The 21,254-nt window shown below is 36.0% G+C and overlaps 1 protein-coding gene across 1 annotated transcript; it reads right to left on the bottom strand.

Annotated features, from left to right (window-relative positions):
• Positions 1-590: 590 nt before the first annotated feature.
• LOC149653786 (uncharacterized) lies at positions 591-12,797 on the bottom strand. The gene is made up of 2 exons (XM_089846692.1): positions 11,330-12,797; positions 591-3,170 (listed from the first exon to the last, which is right to left on the bottom strand). Exon 2 carries the CDS (start codon positions 3,154-3,156, stop codon positions 1,312-1,314), a length of 1,845 nt encoding a protein of 614 aa, XP_089702818.1. The 5' UTR covers positions 3,157-3,170; positions 11,330-12,797; the 3' UTR covers positions 591-1,311.
• Between the last annotated feature and the right edge of the window lie 8,457 nt (positions 12,798-21,254).

Raw genomic sequence — 21,254 nt, 5'->3', positions numbered from 1 at the left:
AACGTGTTAGTCCCTAATTTTATTTAGTGCATGTCCAATGAAGTTTTGTTTATTCAAACCCTAAAATGAAAAATAACACGGAAAAACGTTTAAGTCTTATTTGTCCATTGTCTGAAAAAAGGAAAAAGTGCTTATAATCGTGAATTTACGATTAATGGACATTATTTTAGATATAAATAAATTTATTCCGTTTAATGTAGTGGACTCGTGCAATGGCAAGCTGTATATTTTCTATGGTGACTCTCATTTGGATATGTATTGGGACTGCCATTACTGTATAGTTGACAGGGTTGTTTATTTAAGGGCTACTGTTACTAATGGGCGATAGATGTTAAGTTCGTTCCCAGGGATAACCTTTAAACCGTTTATGATCATGGAATTGTAAAAACAACTTAGTATATAATTCATTGATTCGCGTGACCTCGTGTGTTTGAACGGGGGCACGTGACTGGAGGGGTCGGTCACTTGCTTTTAACATAATTGGTACGTGTATCTATATCCTTTTTAAGACCAATGCATGACTTATCACTCAGAAGATAAGATTTCAGGATTAATTCCAAATAATATTTTTTACGTAATATTTATTTATTTAAATTTCTAATTACAATTAGGTATAGATATACGCTATTATCTAAAATTTATTTTTTTAATTAATCTCTCAGTGCGCGAATTAATTTACAATTATTATTTTGCCAATTTTTTTTGGTTCATATTTAAGTAATTATAAAATATAGAAACAATTAAGTTCATTTTTTCTTTTTTACAAATTAATTTCCCGTTTAAATAAATTAATTAAAATTGATTGATTGTTTAGTTTGAAAGTGATGCTTTAATTGTCGATGTTTATTAACAATTAGTGTTATTACGGTATTGATATTATTTTAATAGATATATATTTTGAAATTGAAATAAGTTATAAAAAAAATTCCATATATATATATATATATATATGTTTAAATATATTGCATTTGAAACTGGCTTGGAATGGGGATTTTACTCCTTTTTTTCTATGGTAATAATAACCATTTCAAGCCTGTAACTGAGTATACATATAAGCATCTTTATAGTTTGAAAATCCCATAGACATCAGAAATACGTATATACCTAGTTTCATAAGTTTATAAGATATGTTACATGATAAGTATGACACTACCTATACTTCGTAATGCTACCTATAGCCTTACAGCTTATAGAACGTATCTTTTGAACTTATGCGACTGTTTTAACAGAAAACAGTAGTATCTTAAGGCTCTAGATTCATACGCATTTGTGATATATGTAGGTCAAAGCTACAATTCAATTCAGTTCAGTTCAAACTAGGCTTAACGATTCCTGATGATTATTAAAACAAGCCCGATTTGTAACTGCGTTATTACCGACTCCGTAAAACAATTGCCTTGTGTTAGCTCCAGCACCGGGTACGCACGTGTTACTATTATTTCCCGCCAAAACTTCGCTCGTGGCGCGAGATTGTAAAACAACGCCGGAATTTCCCGCGCCGCTCGAAGCCGCACTGGCGCACGTGCTTAAATTCCCGCCTCCAGCTGCACCAGACGTGGAATTCTCGTGCAATTTTCTCATATGTTTCTTTAAATCAAAATTGCGGCAAAAACCCTTGGCGCAAACTTTACACGTGTAAGGTTTCTTATCGTTATGCGTATGCATGTGAAACGTTAGATTATAAATTTGGTGAAACGCCTTATTGCAAATTGTACATTTGTAAGCCTTATCGCCGCTGTGTGTTAATTTATGGTTTTTGTAGTTTCCTTTTTGATGGAAACCTTTGCCACAAAATTCGCATATCCATGGCTTGTAACCAGCGTGAATTCGCACGTGAGTGTTCAAAGTCGAGCTGCGATTGAAGGCCTTTCCACACGTTTGACATTTATGCGGTTTTTCTTGAGTGTGAATGATTTTGTGACGACAGAGGGTACTCGCTTGTCGAAAACCTTTTCCACAAACCTTACAGATGAAAGGACGTGCCCCCGTGTGGACCGGCATATGACGCGTTAAGTTATAATGAGCGTTGAACACTTTACCACATTCTGGACACGTGAATGTTTTATGGCGGGATGAGTTGCCACCATTACGTTTGGGACTAACAGTGGTAGCACCGGTAACGCCGCGGTAACCCGGCGACTCTTTATTGGACTCGTCTTCCGATTGGATGTTAGTGTCTTTAAGATTGAGATTGAGATCTGTTGACGTTTCTTTTTTGGTAATCGTCCCGTTGACGCTTTTTTGATGTTGGTTGCTTACTTTCTCACGGTGTCCGTGATTACCAGTTGAGGATGACGTCATGCTTACCGCGGATGCTAGTACGGCCCTGGGTCTGACTATTCTTGGAGGTGACGTCTCACCACCACCGCCTACGCCTCTGTTTAAGTTACTTAATCCTAATTGTTGTTGTTTCCAAAGGGCAGTTAACCTTTCGGTACCAATAGGAAGGTCTAAAGGCGCCGATATATCTCGAAGGTGATGGTCACCTAAGGGGTGACATAATGAGTAGAATAGTCCGTTGTACGGATGTTGATTTTTAGGTGATGGCCAGTTCTCGGACGTAGTACCGAAACGTTTAAGACTTAATAAATCATTGCTTAAATCGTTTGACCTTTGATGACCTTGCGGGTAACGGTACCCGTTAACTAAATGACCCGTTGAAGGGTGTAATAGACCGAATGGAAAAGGTACCAAAGCCCCTAAAGGGTGAAAACAACTTTGTCCTCCTAAACGAGTAAGGGTTTCGGCATCAATTCTGTCTTTAAAGTTTTGCAACGCGCTACTTAGGTATGGTAGATTGGACATTGTAACGTCATCCGCCGTGTGTCTGGGTATAGTGACGTCACGGTCACATGTTGGACTGTGTTGAGATGGGACCCCAACTTCGTGGATTATTTTGTCGATTGAAAAGTTTAGTGTTGATGAATCTTTTTTGGGTTCCGGTGTGTTTGTTGTTTTTGCAGTGTGATGGGTCGAGTGTTTTGTGTTCCGTGTGTTTGTTTGTGGTTGTTCCAGATGTGCCCGTGATTTAGTTGATTTGCAGCTCGAATTGCTGTTGTCCGATTCGTGATCGTGCAGCAGGTCGGCCTTTTCAGATATTTGGTTGCTGGTACTTGCTTCTCTTTCTTTATTAGGTGATGTTGCCGTAGTTGCCATGGTGATAAGTAGCCCTGTAAAATTTAGAAAAATTTTCTATTTAAAATCATACATGGATCTTATAAATATTCCCTAATGTTCCCTTTTGAAAATTCCACGTCAAAAACATTTGAAATAAGCCTTCTAATTTTTTTTTTATTTTTTTTCGTTTGGGGTGGCTATTTTTCCCGCCTTATGACGGATGGGGTCACATCACCGCCGCATCACGCCACGCCTCGAGCAGCTAGCCCAGGCAGTTTGCGCGCGACTTAATATAGTTGAGGTTTTTCATATACTACCACGTTCTCCCTCTCTCACTCTCTAACCCAAAGCTCAAATCACGTATAGCCAATAATAATGGCCAATATAAAACCCTCCTTGTTACATATCAACCGGAATGTACCATAAATACAATAACGGAAGGTGTATACTACTAGTAATATATTTAGAGCAAACTATGGGTGAACTACTAAACCCCGTGTTAGGTTAGCTGGGTACGGAATTCGAGGTGAGATGTGTAATACAGTTGAAGGTATTTTTGCTGTATGTTTGTAGCGTTACTTATCATAGGTTGGGGTTTATTAAAGGGTGCAGGGCGAATAGAATTGCCCCGAGGCTGTTCCTAATTCAGATAATCCTGGTAATCTGCTTCTGATCCGGACTTGTTGTATGTATCTCCCCGTCGTAACGTTGTCGTTAAGCCTTGGCCTGAAAGGTCTAACACGGACTTTCCTGCCTGCCTTCCTTCCTCTACTCTATCATAAGCGGCTTACAACCGCTAGATTTTTACCCACCCCCCTTATTCGTATGGATAATATTGGCTCCTTTAACCTTTAACCTATTCTATGTTCTTTGAATCTACTGAGTCCGAACTTGCACGGGTAGATAGATTTATAGACTTAAGAATGTATTTAAGCATCGGTGGAATATTGCAAAATATTGATATTGGTAAAATGGAGATAGAAGTTATAGGCCTACTAACATTTTCGGATCAAAATTGTTTTCCCAAAGAATATCCCACTTAATTTATGGAGGAAATGTCTCTATCCTTGGCGCACACTATTTATATTCATGGAGAATTTGTAAAAGTTCATGTTAAACTATCTCGATGATCTAACGCCAACCAAAACCCTAACTCATTTTACGTCTGCTATGTTTTTGGCAACGCGGTTTTATTGGTCGTAACGTTTTCTTAGAGATGTACATTAGTTTAGCGTTCTTCGTGTTATTCGCAATACGGTATCTGATAGACGGACATTTGCCAAAGTCCGAACCGCCGTAACTCTTAGGGTCCAAAACCAGGGATAGATTTAATTTTAGAAGTAGGAATGGAGAACAGAATAATATCTGGGCGCGTATGGTCAAAGTCCCGGACCCCCCCTTCCACGGGACGGAGGGGGGGGGTTTGAAAGAAGAGGCGGGTGGGTCATAGCAGGCGACAGAGGTAAAAAGGAATTACGTAGTATTTTTCGCCGTCCCCGCATCAGCAACGTCATCAAAACGTATAGTTTAAGTGAGCAGCCAATAAGATATGATTTAAACTTTTCGTTACTACGTGTTGGAGGGAGGGGCACTCTAAACTGGGTGGTCTATGAGTCGGAATAACTGAAGTAAATACTAACCGTTCTCAATTCCTACTTCTAAAATTACATCTATCCCTGCCAAAACTTTATAACATCATGTTGCATAACTAAAGAATATTAAGAGGATATGTACAGAGTTTCACACTTCTTCAGTATTATCCCCTTCTGATATCTGTAAGATTAAGATGTAAATAATCATAACTAAAAAACATACGTTTATTTTTTTCCTACAAAAAATATATTAAAATGTTTATTCGTTATTCAATATTTGAATTAATAATAACACAGCAGGAACATATATTTTTATTAATAGAAAATCACTGTTAAAAAGGTCCCGATCCCTCCAAAAAAAAAACTTCTGAAGCGAATCATAACACAGTGGGTCTTATAGAGATTGGGGTCCCCATTATGGACCCCCAAACCCAAAGTAAATCCATTCAGTTCAATAGATTTTCTTTTTTTTTCTGTGTATTTATATATATACTAAATCCAGACTAATATGGTATCCATGATTCACCCGCGGTTTGCAATAGAGGCAAGGTATAAGGGATGGGAAAATTTGTATTAAAGGTAGGAAGCTTTCTCATGAACTGCAGGAATATTTTTGAAAATTTCTTATGATGAAGGCATAAGTTACATAACAACGATAAGTATGTTGATGCTACTGTGTCACTAAAAATCACTTTTTTCTTTCAAATTTTGTTACTGAATGTCAATTCTTTTTCCAAAGGGAAGGGGGATTTTTGAGCCTTTCGATGTTTTTATATTCTTGACCACTAGGGGCCAGTCACTTAGCGTAATCGAGAATGGTTAGGCCCTCGCTTGACCATAACTATGGACACCTGGTCTTTATAAAATTTAAATAGCTTTATTTGGTAATTTTTAGTCACTTTTGGTTAGTTTTAACATCTAAACTGTTTGTGGACGCAAAAGACCTTAGGGAGAACTTCAAACTTAGCACTCATTGCATGCACAAAATTTGTTCCCTATTGTTTCTAGCCATATCTTAATTAAATACCATCCACATAACCGTCCTTATGTTAATTGCGTCGTAATTAAGAAAACACGGTGCGTTCAAACACGAACCAAACCCAACTCAACATGCACCCCCGACTTTTTCAATTAAACCTGGGTCTGTTAGTAAACAGCTTATCATCGCCATACTTTTTGAACTGTTATGTTATTTATAGATGTACAGAATAAAAACCCAAATCATTATTATTCAAAATCATTATACATTTTTTCCAAACGATTCACCCTAAGTTTGCTCTAAAAGTAATACTATAAATAAGTTTTTAATTCTACTATGGGAAACGTTGGGGTTTGGTAGTAGTAGGTACATATATATATTCAAAACTGCCAACGTTACCACCACCCATAGACCCAACACGGGGTGGTAAGGTTTTGTAAGGCACCCCTTGCAACAAGCAAGAAGCACACCTGCGTTTTTGCAGCAGCAAGCACCCCAGTGGTGGTAGTTGGTGGGGTTTGAGCTTACAATGTTCCTTACACAAAATGATTATGTCCGGAGAGGACTCTATTAGAAAATGTTGTCCCTATGTCACTACCCTTATATGCCTTGGCGAAATGACTGTATGCTATTTGGCCGTTATACGTCTCCCCCCACTAAGACGTGTTGAAATATACTTCAAAGTGAATTAATCGAAAGTTGTGTTTAAAAGTGTCCTTAATCTTAATGTTCTTTTCTCGCTGCAGAGTTGGGAATAGAGAGCTTTCAGTTGGAGGAGGAGCTGAGTCTCGTGACAAAATTTACGCTGCCATATTGGTGGTGGGTTTAAAGCAGGAATGAAGCTGAGACCACCCACCCAATATGGGTACCAGAACAGCGGTAAGACTTGGGAGGGTGTGACGTACAACTATCCCATCTGAAAGCTCTCTATAGTTATAATGTACACGCAGCAAAGGGGAGGGACTAGAGAAATTAATTTCCTCCCACCCGTTTTCTTAACTTTAATTGCGCATGCGCTCCAGCAGGGTTGCCAGTAATTTGTCATTAAAGCATCACTGGATGCTAATTACTGAATCGAACGGAATACTACAAGTTTTTCAGGACTTCTGTTGTAGATAGCGGTTGAATTTCACACGTCAAAAAAAGGGGTTCGGTAACTTCTAGCTTAATAGAGTTCAGATTAGTGTTAGCCTTTTTACCCAGTGACCAGAGTGTTGGTAAAAGAGCAATAAAAAGATTTTTTCTTCTTTATTATTTTTTATTTCATACACTAGTCCAGTACGCCATGGCGGACCTTTTCAACGGGTATAGAGTTGTTTTGTCTGCGCTCTACTATATAAATCCTTATATGGTCCGAGCGCGGACTGCTAGGCCTACCTAGTACCGGTAGTCCTTTTCATACTTTACCTGTATATAGCTTCTTCCGTCTTTTGATATTAGAAAAATGTAGGGGGAAACCCCCCAAAAAAGAGAAGGAACTCCAACCAAGTCGTACGATTTAGTCGCTCATTTTACACTACCGTGATTTTGGATTAAAGATTTTTACGGCTTAAATATTGGTACCGACAAAAAGAAAAAAAATCCTGTATTATGTCTATGTGTATATCATAAGTTTATAAGTGATATGTTCCTTCCATAAGTATGACACTTCCTATACTATTCGTAATGCTACCTCCTATGACTTACAGCTCGAGGTAACTAGTTCGAGAAGGAGAACGACGGAAGCGAGTCAATTGAAGTACTTACTACACTCGGTGGTGGTTAATTAATTTTGCAGGACTTCTTCCATGTAGCTCCTATTTAGTCTGCATTACTAAGTAGGCCTTTGACAGCAGTGCCAAAAACCAGGCATATGTTGCTATCCCCTACAATCACTTCAAAATTACAAGCTCCAGTTTCTAAGTTACCAGACTTTACAAACTTATGGATGGAACACATCTTATGAACTTATGGTCTATAGCTAGGATAGCCATAAGGTTTTTGCTAGAAATTCTGGCAAGGATTTTCCTAATCGCAGGATACAGTATATTTTATTTGATAAAAGGGGTTTTTTAATAGATTGTGTACCTACCGACTACCCTACCGATCGAGTGTTGCAGCTACTCATTTATTTGTGAGAGTTGTTCATTCAACCGGAGATTGAATTAAAAGCTTGTAAATCTGTTCGATTCAGTGATCATTCAGTTATTAAACGATTGAGACGCGAGAGAACAAAATTATTGGCAACACTGAAGGCTGAAGCGCATGCGGTTAAAGTTAAGAAAATTTGGGAGTGGAAATTGCACTATGTCAGAGAGTCCTATAATTCCTATAAAATCCTATATTTTTTTAACTTGTCCTATATTATCCTATAATTTCATGAAAGGTCCATAGGATGAAATTGATGTAAAATATATATGAGAAAATTGGTGTAAAAAATGGGAGAAAACCCAAAAATGACTATAAATCATTATTCGTGAGATAAAATTTGTCATACATAATGATTACTCTATCTAGTTCTTCCCATAAACCTCCTATATAAATACGTTGCAGAGTAAATGACTACACCATAATTCCAATTACCTGTATGTATTCCTGGTACAACATAAATGTTTTAGCGCGTGATGAACAAATGGAGCAACTAACGCACGTGCTTTTTTAAAAAAAAATTAAATTTTATCCTTTTTTTTTTCAAAAAAGTACGGGGGGTGGGATAGTTGATGAATATTTATATGCATAAAAATATATACTATAGCTAAAAATTTCTGTGATTGAGATGAGTTGGAAACCCCGTTGAGTTCAGGTTTTTTATATTTTCCACAAATTGAACATTGGGGGGAGGGGGGGGTGTTTCGGAGTCCATTTTTTTTCAGTCCCTGTTCATTCAAGGGATGAGTATGGGAGAGCTAGGGAGTTTTTCCAATTTTCGTATTATTTCGTTGGAAAAACGGCAACCGCCGAACAAGCATGCAGTCTTGTCATTTTCAAAAGAGCTGTTCTTCTCTGTGCTCTGTCTATTCCGTCGTACCCCCACCATCCAGAAATTCTATTAAAGATAAATTTCCCCTCGTTTTCTCCTTTAGCTCTCTCTCTCTATACGTTCTCCTTTTTTTAAACAATTTTTTGAGTCATCCAGCTGAACTTTATTTTATAATATTCTTGATTAGATTTCGTCTAAAATTCACCAATTTTTATGTAGTTCAATTCCCTCAAGAAAGCTTGCTCATTTGTATTTTCAACAACTATATATAACTATAATTTTCTTAGATTGCAGGGAGCCCAGCCAAAAATTTAAATTCATCGTACATTTTACACCAAATTCCTCCTACATTTTACACTAAATTCCTCCAACATTTTACACTAAATTCCTCCAACATTTTACACTAAATTCCTCCTACATTTTACACTAAATTCCTCCTACATTTTACACTAAATTCCTCCTACATTTTACACCAAATTCCTCTTACATTTTACACCAAATTCCTCCTACATTTTACACTAATTTCCTCCTACATTTTACACTAATTTCCTCCTACATTTTACACCTATTTCCTCCTAACTTTACACCTATTTCCTCCTAACTTTACACCTATTTCCTCCTAACTTTACACCAATTTCCTCCTATAAATTTTACACCTATTTCCTCCTATAAATTTTACACCTATTTCCTCCTATAAATTTTACACCTATTCCCTCCTATAAAATTTACACCTATTTCCTCCTATAAATTTTACTCCAATTTCCTCCTATAAATTTTACACCTATTTCCTCCTATAAATTTTACACCTATTTCCTCCTATAAATTTTACACCTATTTCCTCCTATAAAATTTACACCTATTTCCTCCTATAAAATTTACACCTATTTCCTCCTATAAAATTTACACCTAAATTCCTCCTAAATTTCAAGGATAAATTTAAGTTATCGTACATGCACGCTGCACTTGTAAATTTCATCACACCAAAACCTTAATATAAAAGTGCATGCAAAATAAACCAAACCCACTGATATCTGATACCCAAAAAAAAAAGGAAAAAAGAAGAATATTCCAACAAGGTAATTTGCCCATCGATGACCGACAAAGATTAGGCCTTAACCTAACCTAACCTAACCCATAACCTAATCTATATCCATAATCTCCCGGCCATGATCTTTATACTATACATACACCAAACCAAACCTAACCGAACCGCGGTATAGTATATTTAACTTGCATGAATAATACGTTTAAAATACACCCTGGGTTGTTCACGTGGTATGGTTACTATGTTTTCAAACATTGTCCATTCAACTTGTAAAAAGATGCCCCGGAGGTCTGCGACCGCGGCGCAGTGCATGCCTGTTTGTAACCCGATGCCGTGCCGCTTATACTACTTCTTTAGGACCCCCGAAAATTTTGCGGCGGCCGCGACGATTAGCGTTCTTGGTTGGCCCCCGGGCCAAGGAAAGCCGAGCCGGATATCGCTAGTTTCCATCGGGACTCCAATCCATGATGATAGAATCTGTAGGGACCAATTTCATCATAATGCCGTATAGCCCCGGCGACCTGCGCGGTTTCCTTCATGCCGTGATAACTTTGAAGATCCGATGTCAAGATAATACTCTATAGCTATAGCTATCAATTGAGTTATTGGAGCTTGACAGTTAACCCTATTTAATTGAACTTAATTTTGGGATGTTTAATTTATTTAACTATGTACAGGGTGTTTTTGAATGATATCTATCAGGTTCTTATTTGGGAAATCATCAATTTTGAGGATCGAAAATGTTTGCCCCCACAAGGAGTAGTGTTTTACCAATGACCCCTTAATTAAAATTAGCAATCATTGTGTGTTCATGCAGTTTCTTGCGTTAAATTAAAGGGGGTCATTGTTAAAACACCGTTTCAATCCAATGTTCAATGTTCATAACTTGTGTTAGGGGCTGTATGCATTCCTTATGGGACATTCAAAATCGGTTGCTCATAGAAAGAAGTATAGATGTTACATTTCAATTAAAGAACAATGCCCCCTTAATTGCTGATATACGTAAAATAGGCCATTTTTAGACCAGTTTTGGAACTAATAATACAAATTATCGGTTTATATTCCTGCAGTCTAATTAATAATTTATTGTCTTGAGAAATAAGTGGGTAATTCCAAATGGACCAGGGACGTACGCTGGCCGTTTTGAAGAGATCACGTTTGACCAGACATCACCGAAATCGCTTAGCTATAACTCACTTTGCAATGTTCTATACGTTAAATATTCACAACACGCGATTTAAGCGAAATTGTTTGCTTTGATTTATCATACACCCTTTCTTATATTTAGAACAATAACAATTGGTCCTATAAAAACGTCAGAGAAAAAGGGTATGAAAAAGTTCATGGAAAATCGGCATGGAAAAGTCGGGGAATTTGAATTTAAAAATTTCCTGATAGCAACTTTAATTAGACTTTGAATTCGTAATCGTTAAGTTGAAATTTCGCAACAATGAAAATAACCTGCGCGAGATACTGTCATGTTTTTCAAGTGCGACATCCAATTATGCATAATTTTAATTAAGATCATGTAAACGTTTAGAGAGGGACGCTAGACGGTTATAACCTCTTGGACCATGTTAAAGTCTAGTATACAGTAATTAATATAATAACCAAGGCTTACGAAACATATATCTTACCTTATAAACAAGTTGGAGAAATCAATCAATCGAAGAACCCTCTCTCTGTTGGACTGTTTGTTAATTAAGAAGATAATTAACTGGAAATCATGACATATCCAATCGCAATAATGTCCTGGACTTGTATTCTACGCTGGCCACTCTTAGATTCACGAAACTAATCAATATTTTCGACATTTTTTCCTCTCCTCTTGGGTATAACCAAAAAAGGGGACCGAGCTTGGGAGTTCTGTTGAGTTTGAGTTGAGTTGTCCCAGCTCCTCGCTTTGTCCTTTGTCCCTCCGGTACTATAGTTGACTAGTCAGCACCATCCAAGATCAAAGGCAACCATCCCGCCATGTTATTTCTCGCACTAGATTGGCTTATTATTTGTAGAACACTTAATATGTAGATGAAAAATGTTCACCAGCGAAAATTACATGCTATTCTGTTTTGCCGATTTTAATTTGCTATGTGGATAGCGGGTTTTTAGTTGGTCAGTGGTTTAACTCGAAGCCTTTTAAGTTCAGAATGAAATAGTTATAGTTGGTCAGCTTCAATATAATCAGTTATTTTGCAACTATATTGTTAAGTTTCATTTATATAATAATTATTATTGTTAGGCGTCTAGTTCAAACATTATTAAAATGTTTACTTCGACGACAGATTTGGTTGTTGAATGATGTTCGTTTCTTCAAAGTTGGTTAGGCGGTGTTGGATGACTCTTTTGAAGGTTAGCTCGAGTTGGTTACGTTTAAAATTGTCCAACTATAAATAGAGGCAATGTTGGGTTTATTTTTGTTGGGTGATACTTTAATTTTAACACGTGTTAATTTTATTTAAAACTGTCCAACTATGAGGCGATGTTTGTTTCAGTATTGTTGGATGAGTCTTTCCAAGAAGGTTAGCTCGAGTTGGTTACGTTTAAAATTGTCCAACTATGGATGTTGGTTAGATTAATTTATATTAAATCGTATATAAAAATCCGATCCGATATTTAATTTGATTTGATTTTAATTGCTCAAAGTTACGTTTAAATTTACAAATATAGTAGAAGCAGTTATGTAGATAAAGGTGATTCAAAGTAGCACCATTAAAAGCACGCTCTGCTGATAGCACTACACTATACTCAGTTAATTTAATAATTAATTAAATGAACGCGTCGTCTGCTAGCTGTTATCTTTAATTTAAACACCATGCATCTAGGGTATATTTATATTTACTATATTTACAAACCGAATCACGGTTCACTTTTATCACTCTTTAAAATTTAAACGACGTTACTTATAGACAGACTTTGAGTTATATAACATTTTTAAAAGTCCCTCAGCTCAGCTCGCAGCTTTTAAATTTCTGGATTTCCCAAACAAACTTTGTAGTAGGGTGGATGGAGGGAGATTGGGGGTAGTCCGTTTTGGTTTGAAGTTTTAGAACTGGCGGACCTTTTTACCACGGATACGTAAGCTTTGATTTCCGTATAACTGCAGAATCAAACTCATGAAACGAGCTGGAAAATAAGGGATAGTATATAAGGAACGGTTATCCTCAGAGCCAGACGTTAAACGATGGCCTTATTGGTTGCCCTTAAAAGGTGGAGCGACCCAAAAGGGGCCGTTCGATATCAAAACCGTGCGCCGATTGGCTGCAGAATTTATCTTTTTCAGTTCTCCTATGCTGTAACGTTAGTCCTAGAAAGCCGTAGTCTCTCTTCTCTCTCTGTATCGCGTGAGAAAATGAAATACTATTCATTTCCCGCCTTTCTCTCTATTCTAAACTCCAAGCAGCTCGCGCCAAAAACGTAATCGCGCGCGCTTTTTTTTTTTATAATTTTTTAAACGCGATTTTTCCCGCCTTTTCTTCTGGTTTCCCCCCACGCGCGCGAAAAATAAAACACGTGCGTCCGATTTATTTTTGCGCCAAAAATGCTTGTTTATGCTTTGTTGTAATTAGACGGGTTAAGTTAAGACGCGTTCAGTGATTGTGTATTATAGAGTATGGACTATTAAGCATGGTACGTTTTTCGTCTACAATGTTTCTGTTTCTTAACCTTTCTATTAAAACAAATAACGTTACGTGTAAAGTGCTAATTTCGATTGTCTATAAGCTTTTATAAAAGTGTATGTGTGTATGTGTTTACTTTGCAATGATTTTTGTTTAGTGGCAAGCTTGGAATGGTAGTGTTTGATGTGTAGGCTGGGTTGTATGTTATGTGTTTTAAGATTGTAACAATCTATATTTGGTAGTCTTGGGTTTTAAGTGAAGTTGGGAAACTTTTATGAGTTAATTTTCATGTTTATGTTTTATTGTTTACTAGCTTTTAGAAGTAGAGGTGTTATGTTAGACTTGAGTGTTTTGTAAGAATTGATTTTGTTATAATTTTCGTGAGTAATTTTATAGTTAATTTATTTTAATGTTTAATTACATATCGAAAAAATTAGATATAATTTTTTTTTTATTTTCAAAAATTTGCTACGGCGCCTGGTGGGTTGCTTTTCCCTGAGCATTGGTGTGCAGCGGGTCAAACACTTTTAAAGGCGCTTGCTTTGAATGACCTAAGTTGTTTGAATATTTTTTGTGACGAAAATTCTGTTATTTTTTTATTTTGAATGAGAAATAATTATTCGAGTTTTATAAAAACCCTTCAAATATTAGAAGAATTAGTTTCATTCATTAAAAATTAAAGAGTAAAATTAATTAGAGCACTAATTCTAGAATTATATTTTCAAAAACTAATGTGAAAAAAGTATCACCTAATTACGAAATTAATTTAATTAATCATTTATTTAATTAATTAATTAAAATTAACCATTCATAATTAAAAGCCTTAAATTTAATTAAAAGAGGTAATTATTATTTCGTTTTGAAAATAGGTATTCCGCGTTATAGGAAAACTGCCAAAAATAGGGTGTTTGATAAAGAATGAAATAAAAAATTCTTGAAATTCTTAGTGGACAAGTTAACAGTACATATAAGACGAGTTGATCTTTTTATTAGTCTACTCGCGAAATTCGAGATGTGTTTGTGGAAATAGTCATTGACAAGTAAGTTAGGCTCAATTTTGCGGCTACCCTATACCCCCCAAAAAAGGACTCAACTGTCATGGCGTTGAAAAGTCCCCCACAAATTTGTAAGATAGAACTTCAGATAAGGTATTTCACCCATTGTCATTCTAGCAGCTCTGACCCTTATGGCCGATAAATCGCCTCAGAGGCTGGTCCTGCCTACCCCGACTCTAAAACGCGGCGGTCCTTTTGACGACTATATACAGACTCTACATGCAGAACAGGGTCCCCCGGACTCGTATAGTAACATACCTTTGAAGTATATTAAGTATGTGTAGGTTTTTTTTCTTTATCCACGTAATAAAAGGTCTACCAAGGCTTAAAGAGATTTTTTCTTATTATTATTATTTGAAGGGACCTCGTTTTTTGCACGTGCACGTGTTTGGCGCCCTTTTTTTGTAGTAGTAGTAGTTACAGAGCGCGCGCAATAAAATACTGTGTATAAGTTCTTGCGGTTGTGGTTAGGAATTGGAATTTAAGGAATGCCGTTTGGTCATTTAGGGAATTTAAATTATAATTTAATTTTTATGTTTAGTTTATTATTTAAAGGGAATATTCCATTAGTATAGAACAATTTTAGTGGTGGTTTTAAGCAAGGATATTATAGATGTGCACTATATAGGGGACGGGAAACCTGAACTGAACTGTACTGGACTGGTAGAGGGGCGTATGCATTCGAGATTTCTTTGTCCACGTGCAATTAAAATATAAATAATAAGGGATTAACGGTACGTGATAGATAGATCAGCTCGAGGAAATTAACTAATTAACGATTAGCGTTAACATTAGCAGGGTACATCAACGGGAACTTCAGGTGCTCATTCAGTCAACTCGCTGAATATTAATAAAGATCATAGGTGCGCCTAACAGAGGGGGGGGGGCGTAAGGGATACCTGTATTGTTTTCTGTGTGGTGGTATATCAAGGTCACTTTAAACTAAAGAAATTAATTAATTGTTTTCAAAGTAATCTAATGAATGTATACCCCTAAGCTGAAGTCCTGCAATCATAATTTATGCCAACTAATTTGGTAACGACAAAAATATGCGTTTAATTTCTTAAAATGCTGGTTCTCTTTAGAATTACATAGTCCATGATGTTACCTGCAAAGTGAAAATCAATATGTACATAAAAAGACGGACGCGAGAGTATTCCATAAATGGTCATTTACAAAGAAAATCTATGTATTCAGGTAGCGTTAACTTTCAAATGGACATTTTCCTTTTTGGAGTAGATGGCCCTTTGAGCACGCTACGTTCTGTTTTGTTTTGTCGTGTCGTAAAAGGGCAGAGTATAGCTATATTATTCAAATATGATTAAAAGGAGTTTTACCCCGATAAAATGCCCCTTTCAATTCGCGTTAAAAGTCAAGAGCCAAGGCTTAGAAAGAAAAAGGAGAAGGGGGGGGGATGAAAGCTAGTCTTTTGTAAATTTAGGAAAATTCGTGTATTGACAAGGAAACACGGCGACGGTAGTTCATTAGTGAACTATCGCCCCTTTTGCTCAAATTCTGTCCACTCTCCAGTCTCCTCGACCTCATTTGCAAAGGGACGGTCAAAGACTAAAATCTTTGATTGAAATCTACGAAATTAGGCTTACGGAGTTTGGTTTTAACAAAGTTAAAATTGGACCGAAGAACTTTTGATTTAGATGTTTTTCAAATTAGGGTTAGCAACTTCGGATTATTACATTTCAGATTAGGGTTAACATCTTTCGACTGGAATATTTAAAATTAGGCTTAATAACGTTTGATTGAAATATCTGAAATAGGCTTAATAACTTTCGATTGAAATATTTGAAATTAGGCTTAACAACTATTCAAAACAAGTAAACAAACTAAGAATTAGGCTTAACAACTATTCAAACAAATAAACAAACTAAGAATTAGGCTTAACAACTATTCAAAACAAGTAAAGAAACTAAAATTAGGCTTAACAACTATTCAAAACAAGTAAAGAAACTAAAATTAGGCTTAACAACACCCTTAGATTTAGGCTTAACTACTTCTAAGCCAAAAAGACACCCACCCACCCACCATACAGGAGAAGGAGTTTCCTGTATTTGTATATAATTCTTCCACGTAATAAAATAATAAAGCAATCGATAAATAATAAATTGATTTTCGCTTTGAGCTTCCCTTTTGTGACAACATTATTCCTTCCTTTTTCTGGCATTTTCGCAGCCCGCCACACGACTTGATTTCCAACGGAGCAATCTTAGCCCCTAAACTAACAGAGTGTCGTCGTCGTACACGGGGCGAGCTACTCAGTTCTCCTTGTGTCAATAGAAATGCATTAGGAACTATCGAAAGACCAACAAGTCGTCTAGATATCCATTAGTCGTTTTAATTCAACTTCAGAGTCCCAACTCGAAATTAAACACTAACATTTCTGTTCTTTTACGGAAGTAATTTAGCCTAGAAACATCCAGCTTCTAAAATTAATTAATTATTAATTTCGTTTTAATTTTATTGCCTTTTCAGGAATAGTTTGTAATGACTAATTTAATTTTAACGTTCGGCTTTTCTCTCTCTCTGTGTTTGTGAACTGCTTATTGAATTGAAGAATTCTTTAGAATGTAGTGCTTATATTCTTGGAGAAAATGGTGAGACGGAGTAGAAATATTTATGGGCTATGTACGGTGATAAGTCTCCCATAGTACCTCGCGCACGCCCCCTTATACCTTTGGTGTTTGTGAACTGCTTATTGAATCGAAGAATCCTTTAGAATATAGTACTTTAGATCCTTGGAGAAAATGGTGAGGCGGAGTTGAATGTTCGTTAGCTATGCGTGGTAATAAGTCTCCCACAATACCTCGCGCACGCCCCATACCTTTGTTATAAGGGTATAGGTGCTGCAGTCTAGCGCCATTTAAAAATACTTAGCTAGTTCTCACGAATTAGCTTCAGTTTTTAAGACACAGGGGGAATTGAGGACGGTCATGTACCACGTACGACCCCTACCAAAACGGAAAAGCTACTGAGGATGCTGGGAGGACTTCGTTGATGGGTAGAGTACAGAGACTATATAGGGTTGGAGATTACTACTCCTTCAATGTAGATCTCTTTGCTTCATCATACTTGGCACCCATGCCTTACTTTCTATTATTTTTCTATTTGCCATTGGGTTGTTGTACCACGACACTCGTGTAACGGTCGACATGGTGGTAGATGTACGCTAAACATCAAATAGCTGTCACTTATAAAGTGGCCCAACAGAAATTCTAAACTCTTAAGCTGTACTTGGTGTGAAATGGTCAAATGGCACCCCATATTACTCGGCATATAAATCTTAATATTATGGAAGGCTAAGAGCTGCTTTTACTCGATTCACCCCTCCCGATTTCGGCACTCAATCTATCACCATATAGAAAAATATCGGTGGCCCTCAGTCGATAATCTATTGTCAAAATCTCTTTTTCGGCTTGTCTATTCGAGGGATCGGAAACTTTCCATTTTTACTGGAAAGGATCCTGTGGATTTAGGTATCGTTGGATAGATTAATATTTGGGCTATACGAGAGTTATGAGGATGGTTTCAAAGCCCATTTTCTTGGCCCCTGTCCACCTTAGCCCAACGTTTAAAGTACCATGTAATTAATAGAGAACAATTTGGGCTATACGAGAGATATGGACTTTCAAAATGTATAAGGTCATTGGTGAGGATGGTTTCAAAGCCCATTTTCTCGGGCCCTGTCTACTTTAGCCCAATGTTTTTAGTACCATTTAATAGAGGACAATTTGGGCTATAAGAGAGTTATGGATTTTCAAAATGTAATAGGTCATAGCAAGAGAAAATAGGTGAGGAAGGTTTCAAAGCCCATTTTCTCGGCCCCTGTCAACGTTAGCCCAACGTTTAAAGTACCATGTAATAGAGGACAATTTGGGCCATCATTTTATGAAAGCTCTTTCCCAATATCATTTAAAATAGTTCCATAATTTTGACATTTCATTATGGACAAGTATCCATCCCCAGCATGTAGTCCTTACATTCCTGCTAGGGCTCTTTCATCTGTTCTTCTTTCGTGCAGTAGCAGGCCAGTAACTGGTAGGAAGGACAAAACGCTTAGCGAAATTACACGCTCTTTTTAGCACCACTTTCTCAGTCACTTCAATGAAACCAGAAATGCCCTCCCCATCTCCTCTTTTTCCCTTTTTGGGTTTCACAACATAACAAACATCAATAACAAATCATAATCAAATAATCGATAAGATTTGCCGTAATATATATAATTTGTCATCATGTTCTCCACCCTCTTCATAGAGACATTAATTTTCTATTAAATTAATGATTAATTTAGATTAAATAGGGTTTAATATAGGTCAGGGAAAATTCAAAATGAAATAAACAAGCGAGTCAATTGAAGTACTATACACTCGGTGGTTAATTAATTTTGCAGGACTTAATTCCATCTAGGTCCTATTTAGTCTGCATTACTAATAAGGCCTTTGACAGCAGCGCCTCACTCACCAGGCGTACGTCGCTTTACCTCGAATCTATGACCTACCCAGTCTGTCACTTCAAAATTACAAGCTCCAGTTTCTAAGTTACCAGACATTACAAACTTATAAATGGAACATATCTTATAAACTTATGATATTATTTATATCAAATTGTGATTGTGGAGACACTTAAACTATTTACCCTTTTTAAATTACGTCTACGTGTTTTAATGGATAGACATTTTAAGGACACGTCGTTGACACTTTTGTCATAAAAAATGTTCTTTAATGTCAATAAAAATATCTGTTCCCATGGTGACATTTTTTTTTAGATTGACTATTTGAAATAGGTTATGGGCCTCTTAAAGTACTTAACGGCGGGCAGTGGGCTTACAAAAGGGACAACTTTATTTACAGGAAAAAGCATATACTAAATCAACAAATATTGCGCGGTGCTTTTAGCCGATACGACATCGGACACACACAAATATATCTGGTTGCAGTCACGGCATTGGCACTTAGTGATATCAAGAAGTGATATCTAGTTTATTAGGGAGAAGGTATAAGATGCCTAAGTATTAGCGCGCCATAGTCTCAGACAGTCCCCTTTTCAAAAAAGGAGACCGGGCTATTTCGCCATTCCTCAGTCGGAAAATATGACTAATTTTCGTCATTCGCGGCGGCGTAGGTCGCACTGACGTGAGTTTTCAAGAACCAATGAGATGCTGGTTGTAATTTAGAGGCGGCGGGGATTAACTCCGGACCTACTATACGTTTGGACTGGAGATAAAGCTGGAAATGTGCAGACGAATTTATACCTTCTCCCTAATAAACTATAGATATCACCATTCCTCCTCCCTGATATCACTTCTTGATCTAGCTAGATCCTCCCATAAAAGCTGCCTGGATACGCTGAGCGAAAATGGCTTACTACACAATGATTCCTAGTAGTTGTATGGATTCCTAATGCATTGCTAGTAACTTATGTACACAATAGCAGTGGATTAATCGATACATTGAAAGTGGGATCGAAATAAGCGAGCACAATCTGCTGTTAGGTTTAGGTTAGGGAAACCAAAAATACACGTTTTCTTTGCGCAAATTTTTAATCTTTATAAATTAGATGAACATGGAAACATTTAACAAAAATAATTGTGTTAAAAACAAAGTTAACATTATCACGTACATGTTCAAAAATTACCGTATTTGAATTGAAACACAATTTGAAGTCTCACAAAGCATTACTTAATTTACCTTCACAATATTTAAAATTAATTAATATTTGTAATAACGTGGAATTGATTCATGTTCAAAAATCGTATAGTCAAAGCCTAAACTAAAATTTGGAAGCCATTGAAAATTTAGGTCTATTTTAAAATGCATTTATTGCGGTTTTTCAATTAAACCAATCACACCTTTTAATCGTTAATGCACTACTAATACGTAAATTATTAACGTAATGAAAAGGATTAATTAGTTTAATTAGGGACGCCATTAAAAGGTGTTATTGGTCTATTCGTTCAGTTTTTATTTAATCTTAATTAATTTTCGAGGTTTTTTCGTTCATTTATCGTTTTTTATTTTTTTTAATTATTCGATTCTAAAACCAATCTTTCTATTTATTCATTTCTTTTTTTTAATTATTATTTCTTCGTAAAGATTGTATAGGTTTCGAATAATATTAAGTTTTAATTCTAGGACTAATTAGTTCTTAATTAATTAAATCCTAGTAGTTAATATTATATTAAGTTTTATTATTTAAAACTACAAACTCTCCTCCTATATTTATATTTTAGTTTTAAGTTAGTGTTTTAAATATTTTTATCAGTTAAGGATAGATACGTCTAATTATTAAAATATTTTAGGCAGCAATTAATTACTATATAACTAATTAAATTAATTAGTACATTTCTTTTCCGCGCTAGTTCTGTCTGTAGGCACCAATATTATTTTGTTTTTAATTACTCATAACCTAATGTTTCTATTATATTTAACACGATTAAAAATCTACAATTAATTTAATTACTATTTAATTATTAACATTAGCGTTGAAAACATTTAGAAATATATTTTTTTATATCAAAGCGAAAATTGGTTTTTTTTTCTCGTCAAAATACTTTAGCACATTTACACGTAGGAACCAAAAATATTGTAAGAATTTGATTGGTTAGTTGCGCGTGACGTCATAGGTTTTATACTGTGATTGGTAGTTTCCCTTTCCCACCATTTTCCCTCATTATTTTTGGCACTGCCTTTGAGCAGTGGCGGCCATCTTTGTGTGCATTTTTACGCGCAACCTACCGTTCTTTAAGGTATGATGTTATGTTATTACCTGAACCGTTTCCTTTAAATATTAATTGAAATTCTCGTTTTTAATTGCTTTTAATTTAAAAGCAAATATAAAATAATAATCTTAATTAAAAAACGAAATGAAAGAAATAATAA

Source organism: Phalangium opilio, unplaced genomic scaffold, assembly GCF_054372755.1.
Source record: "Phalangium opilio isolate 3A_F unplaced genomic scaffold, DU_Popi_V2 ptg000081l_1, whole genome shotgun sequence".
NCBI lineage: Eukaryota > Metazoa > Arthropoda > Arachnida > Opiliones > Phalangiidae > Phalangium > Phalangium opilio.
This window is presented reverse-complemented; position numbering and strand designations above follow the sequence as displayed.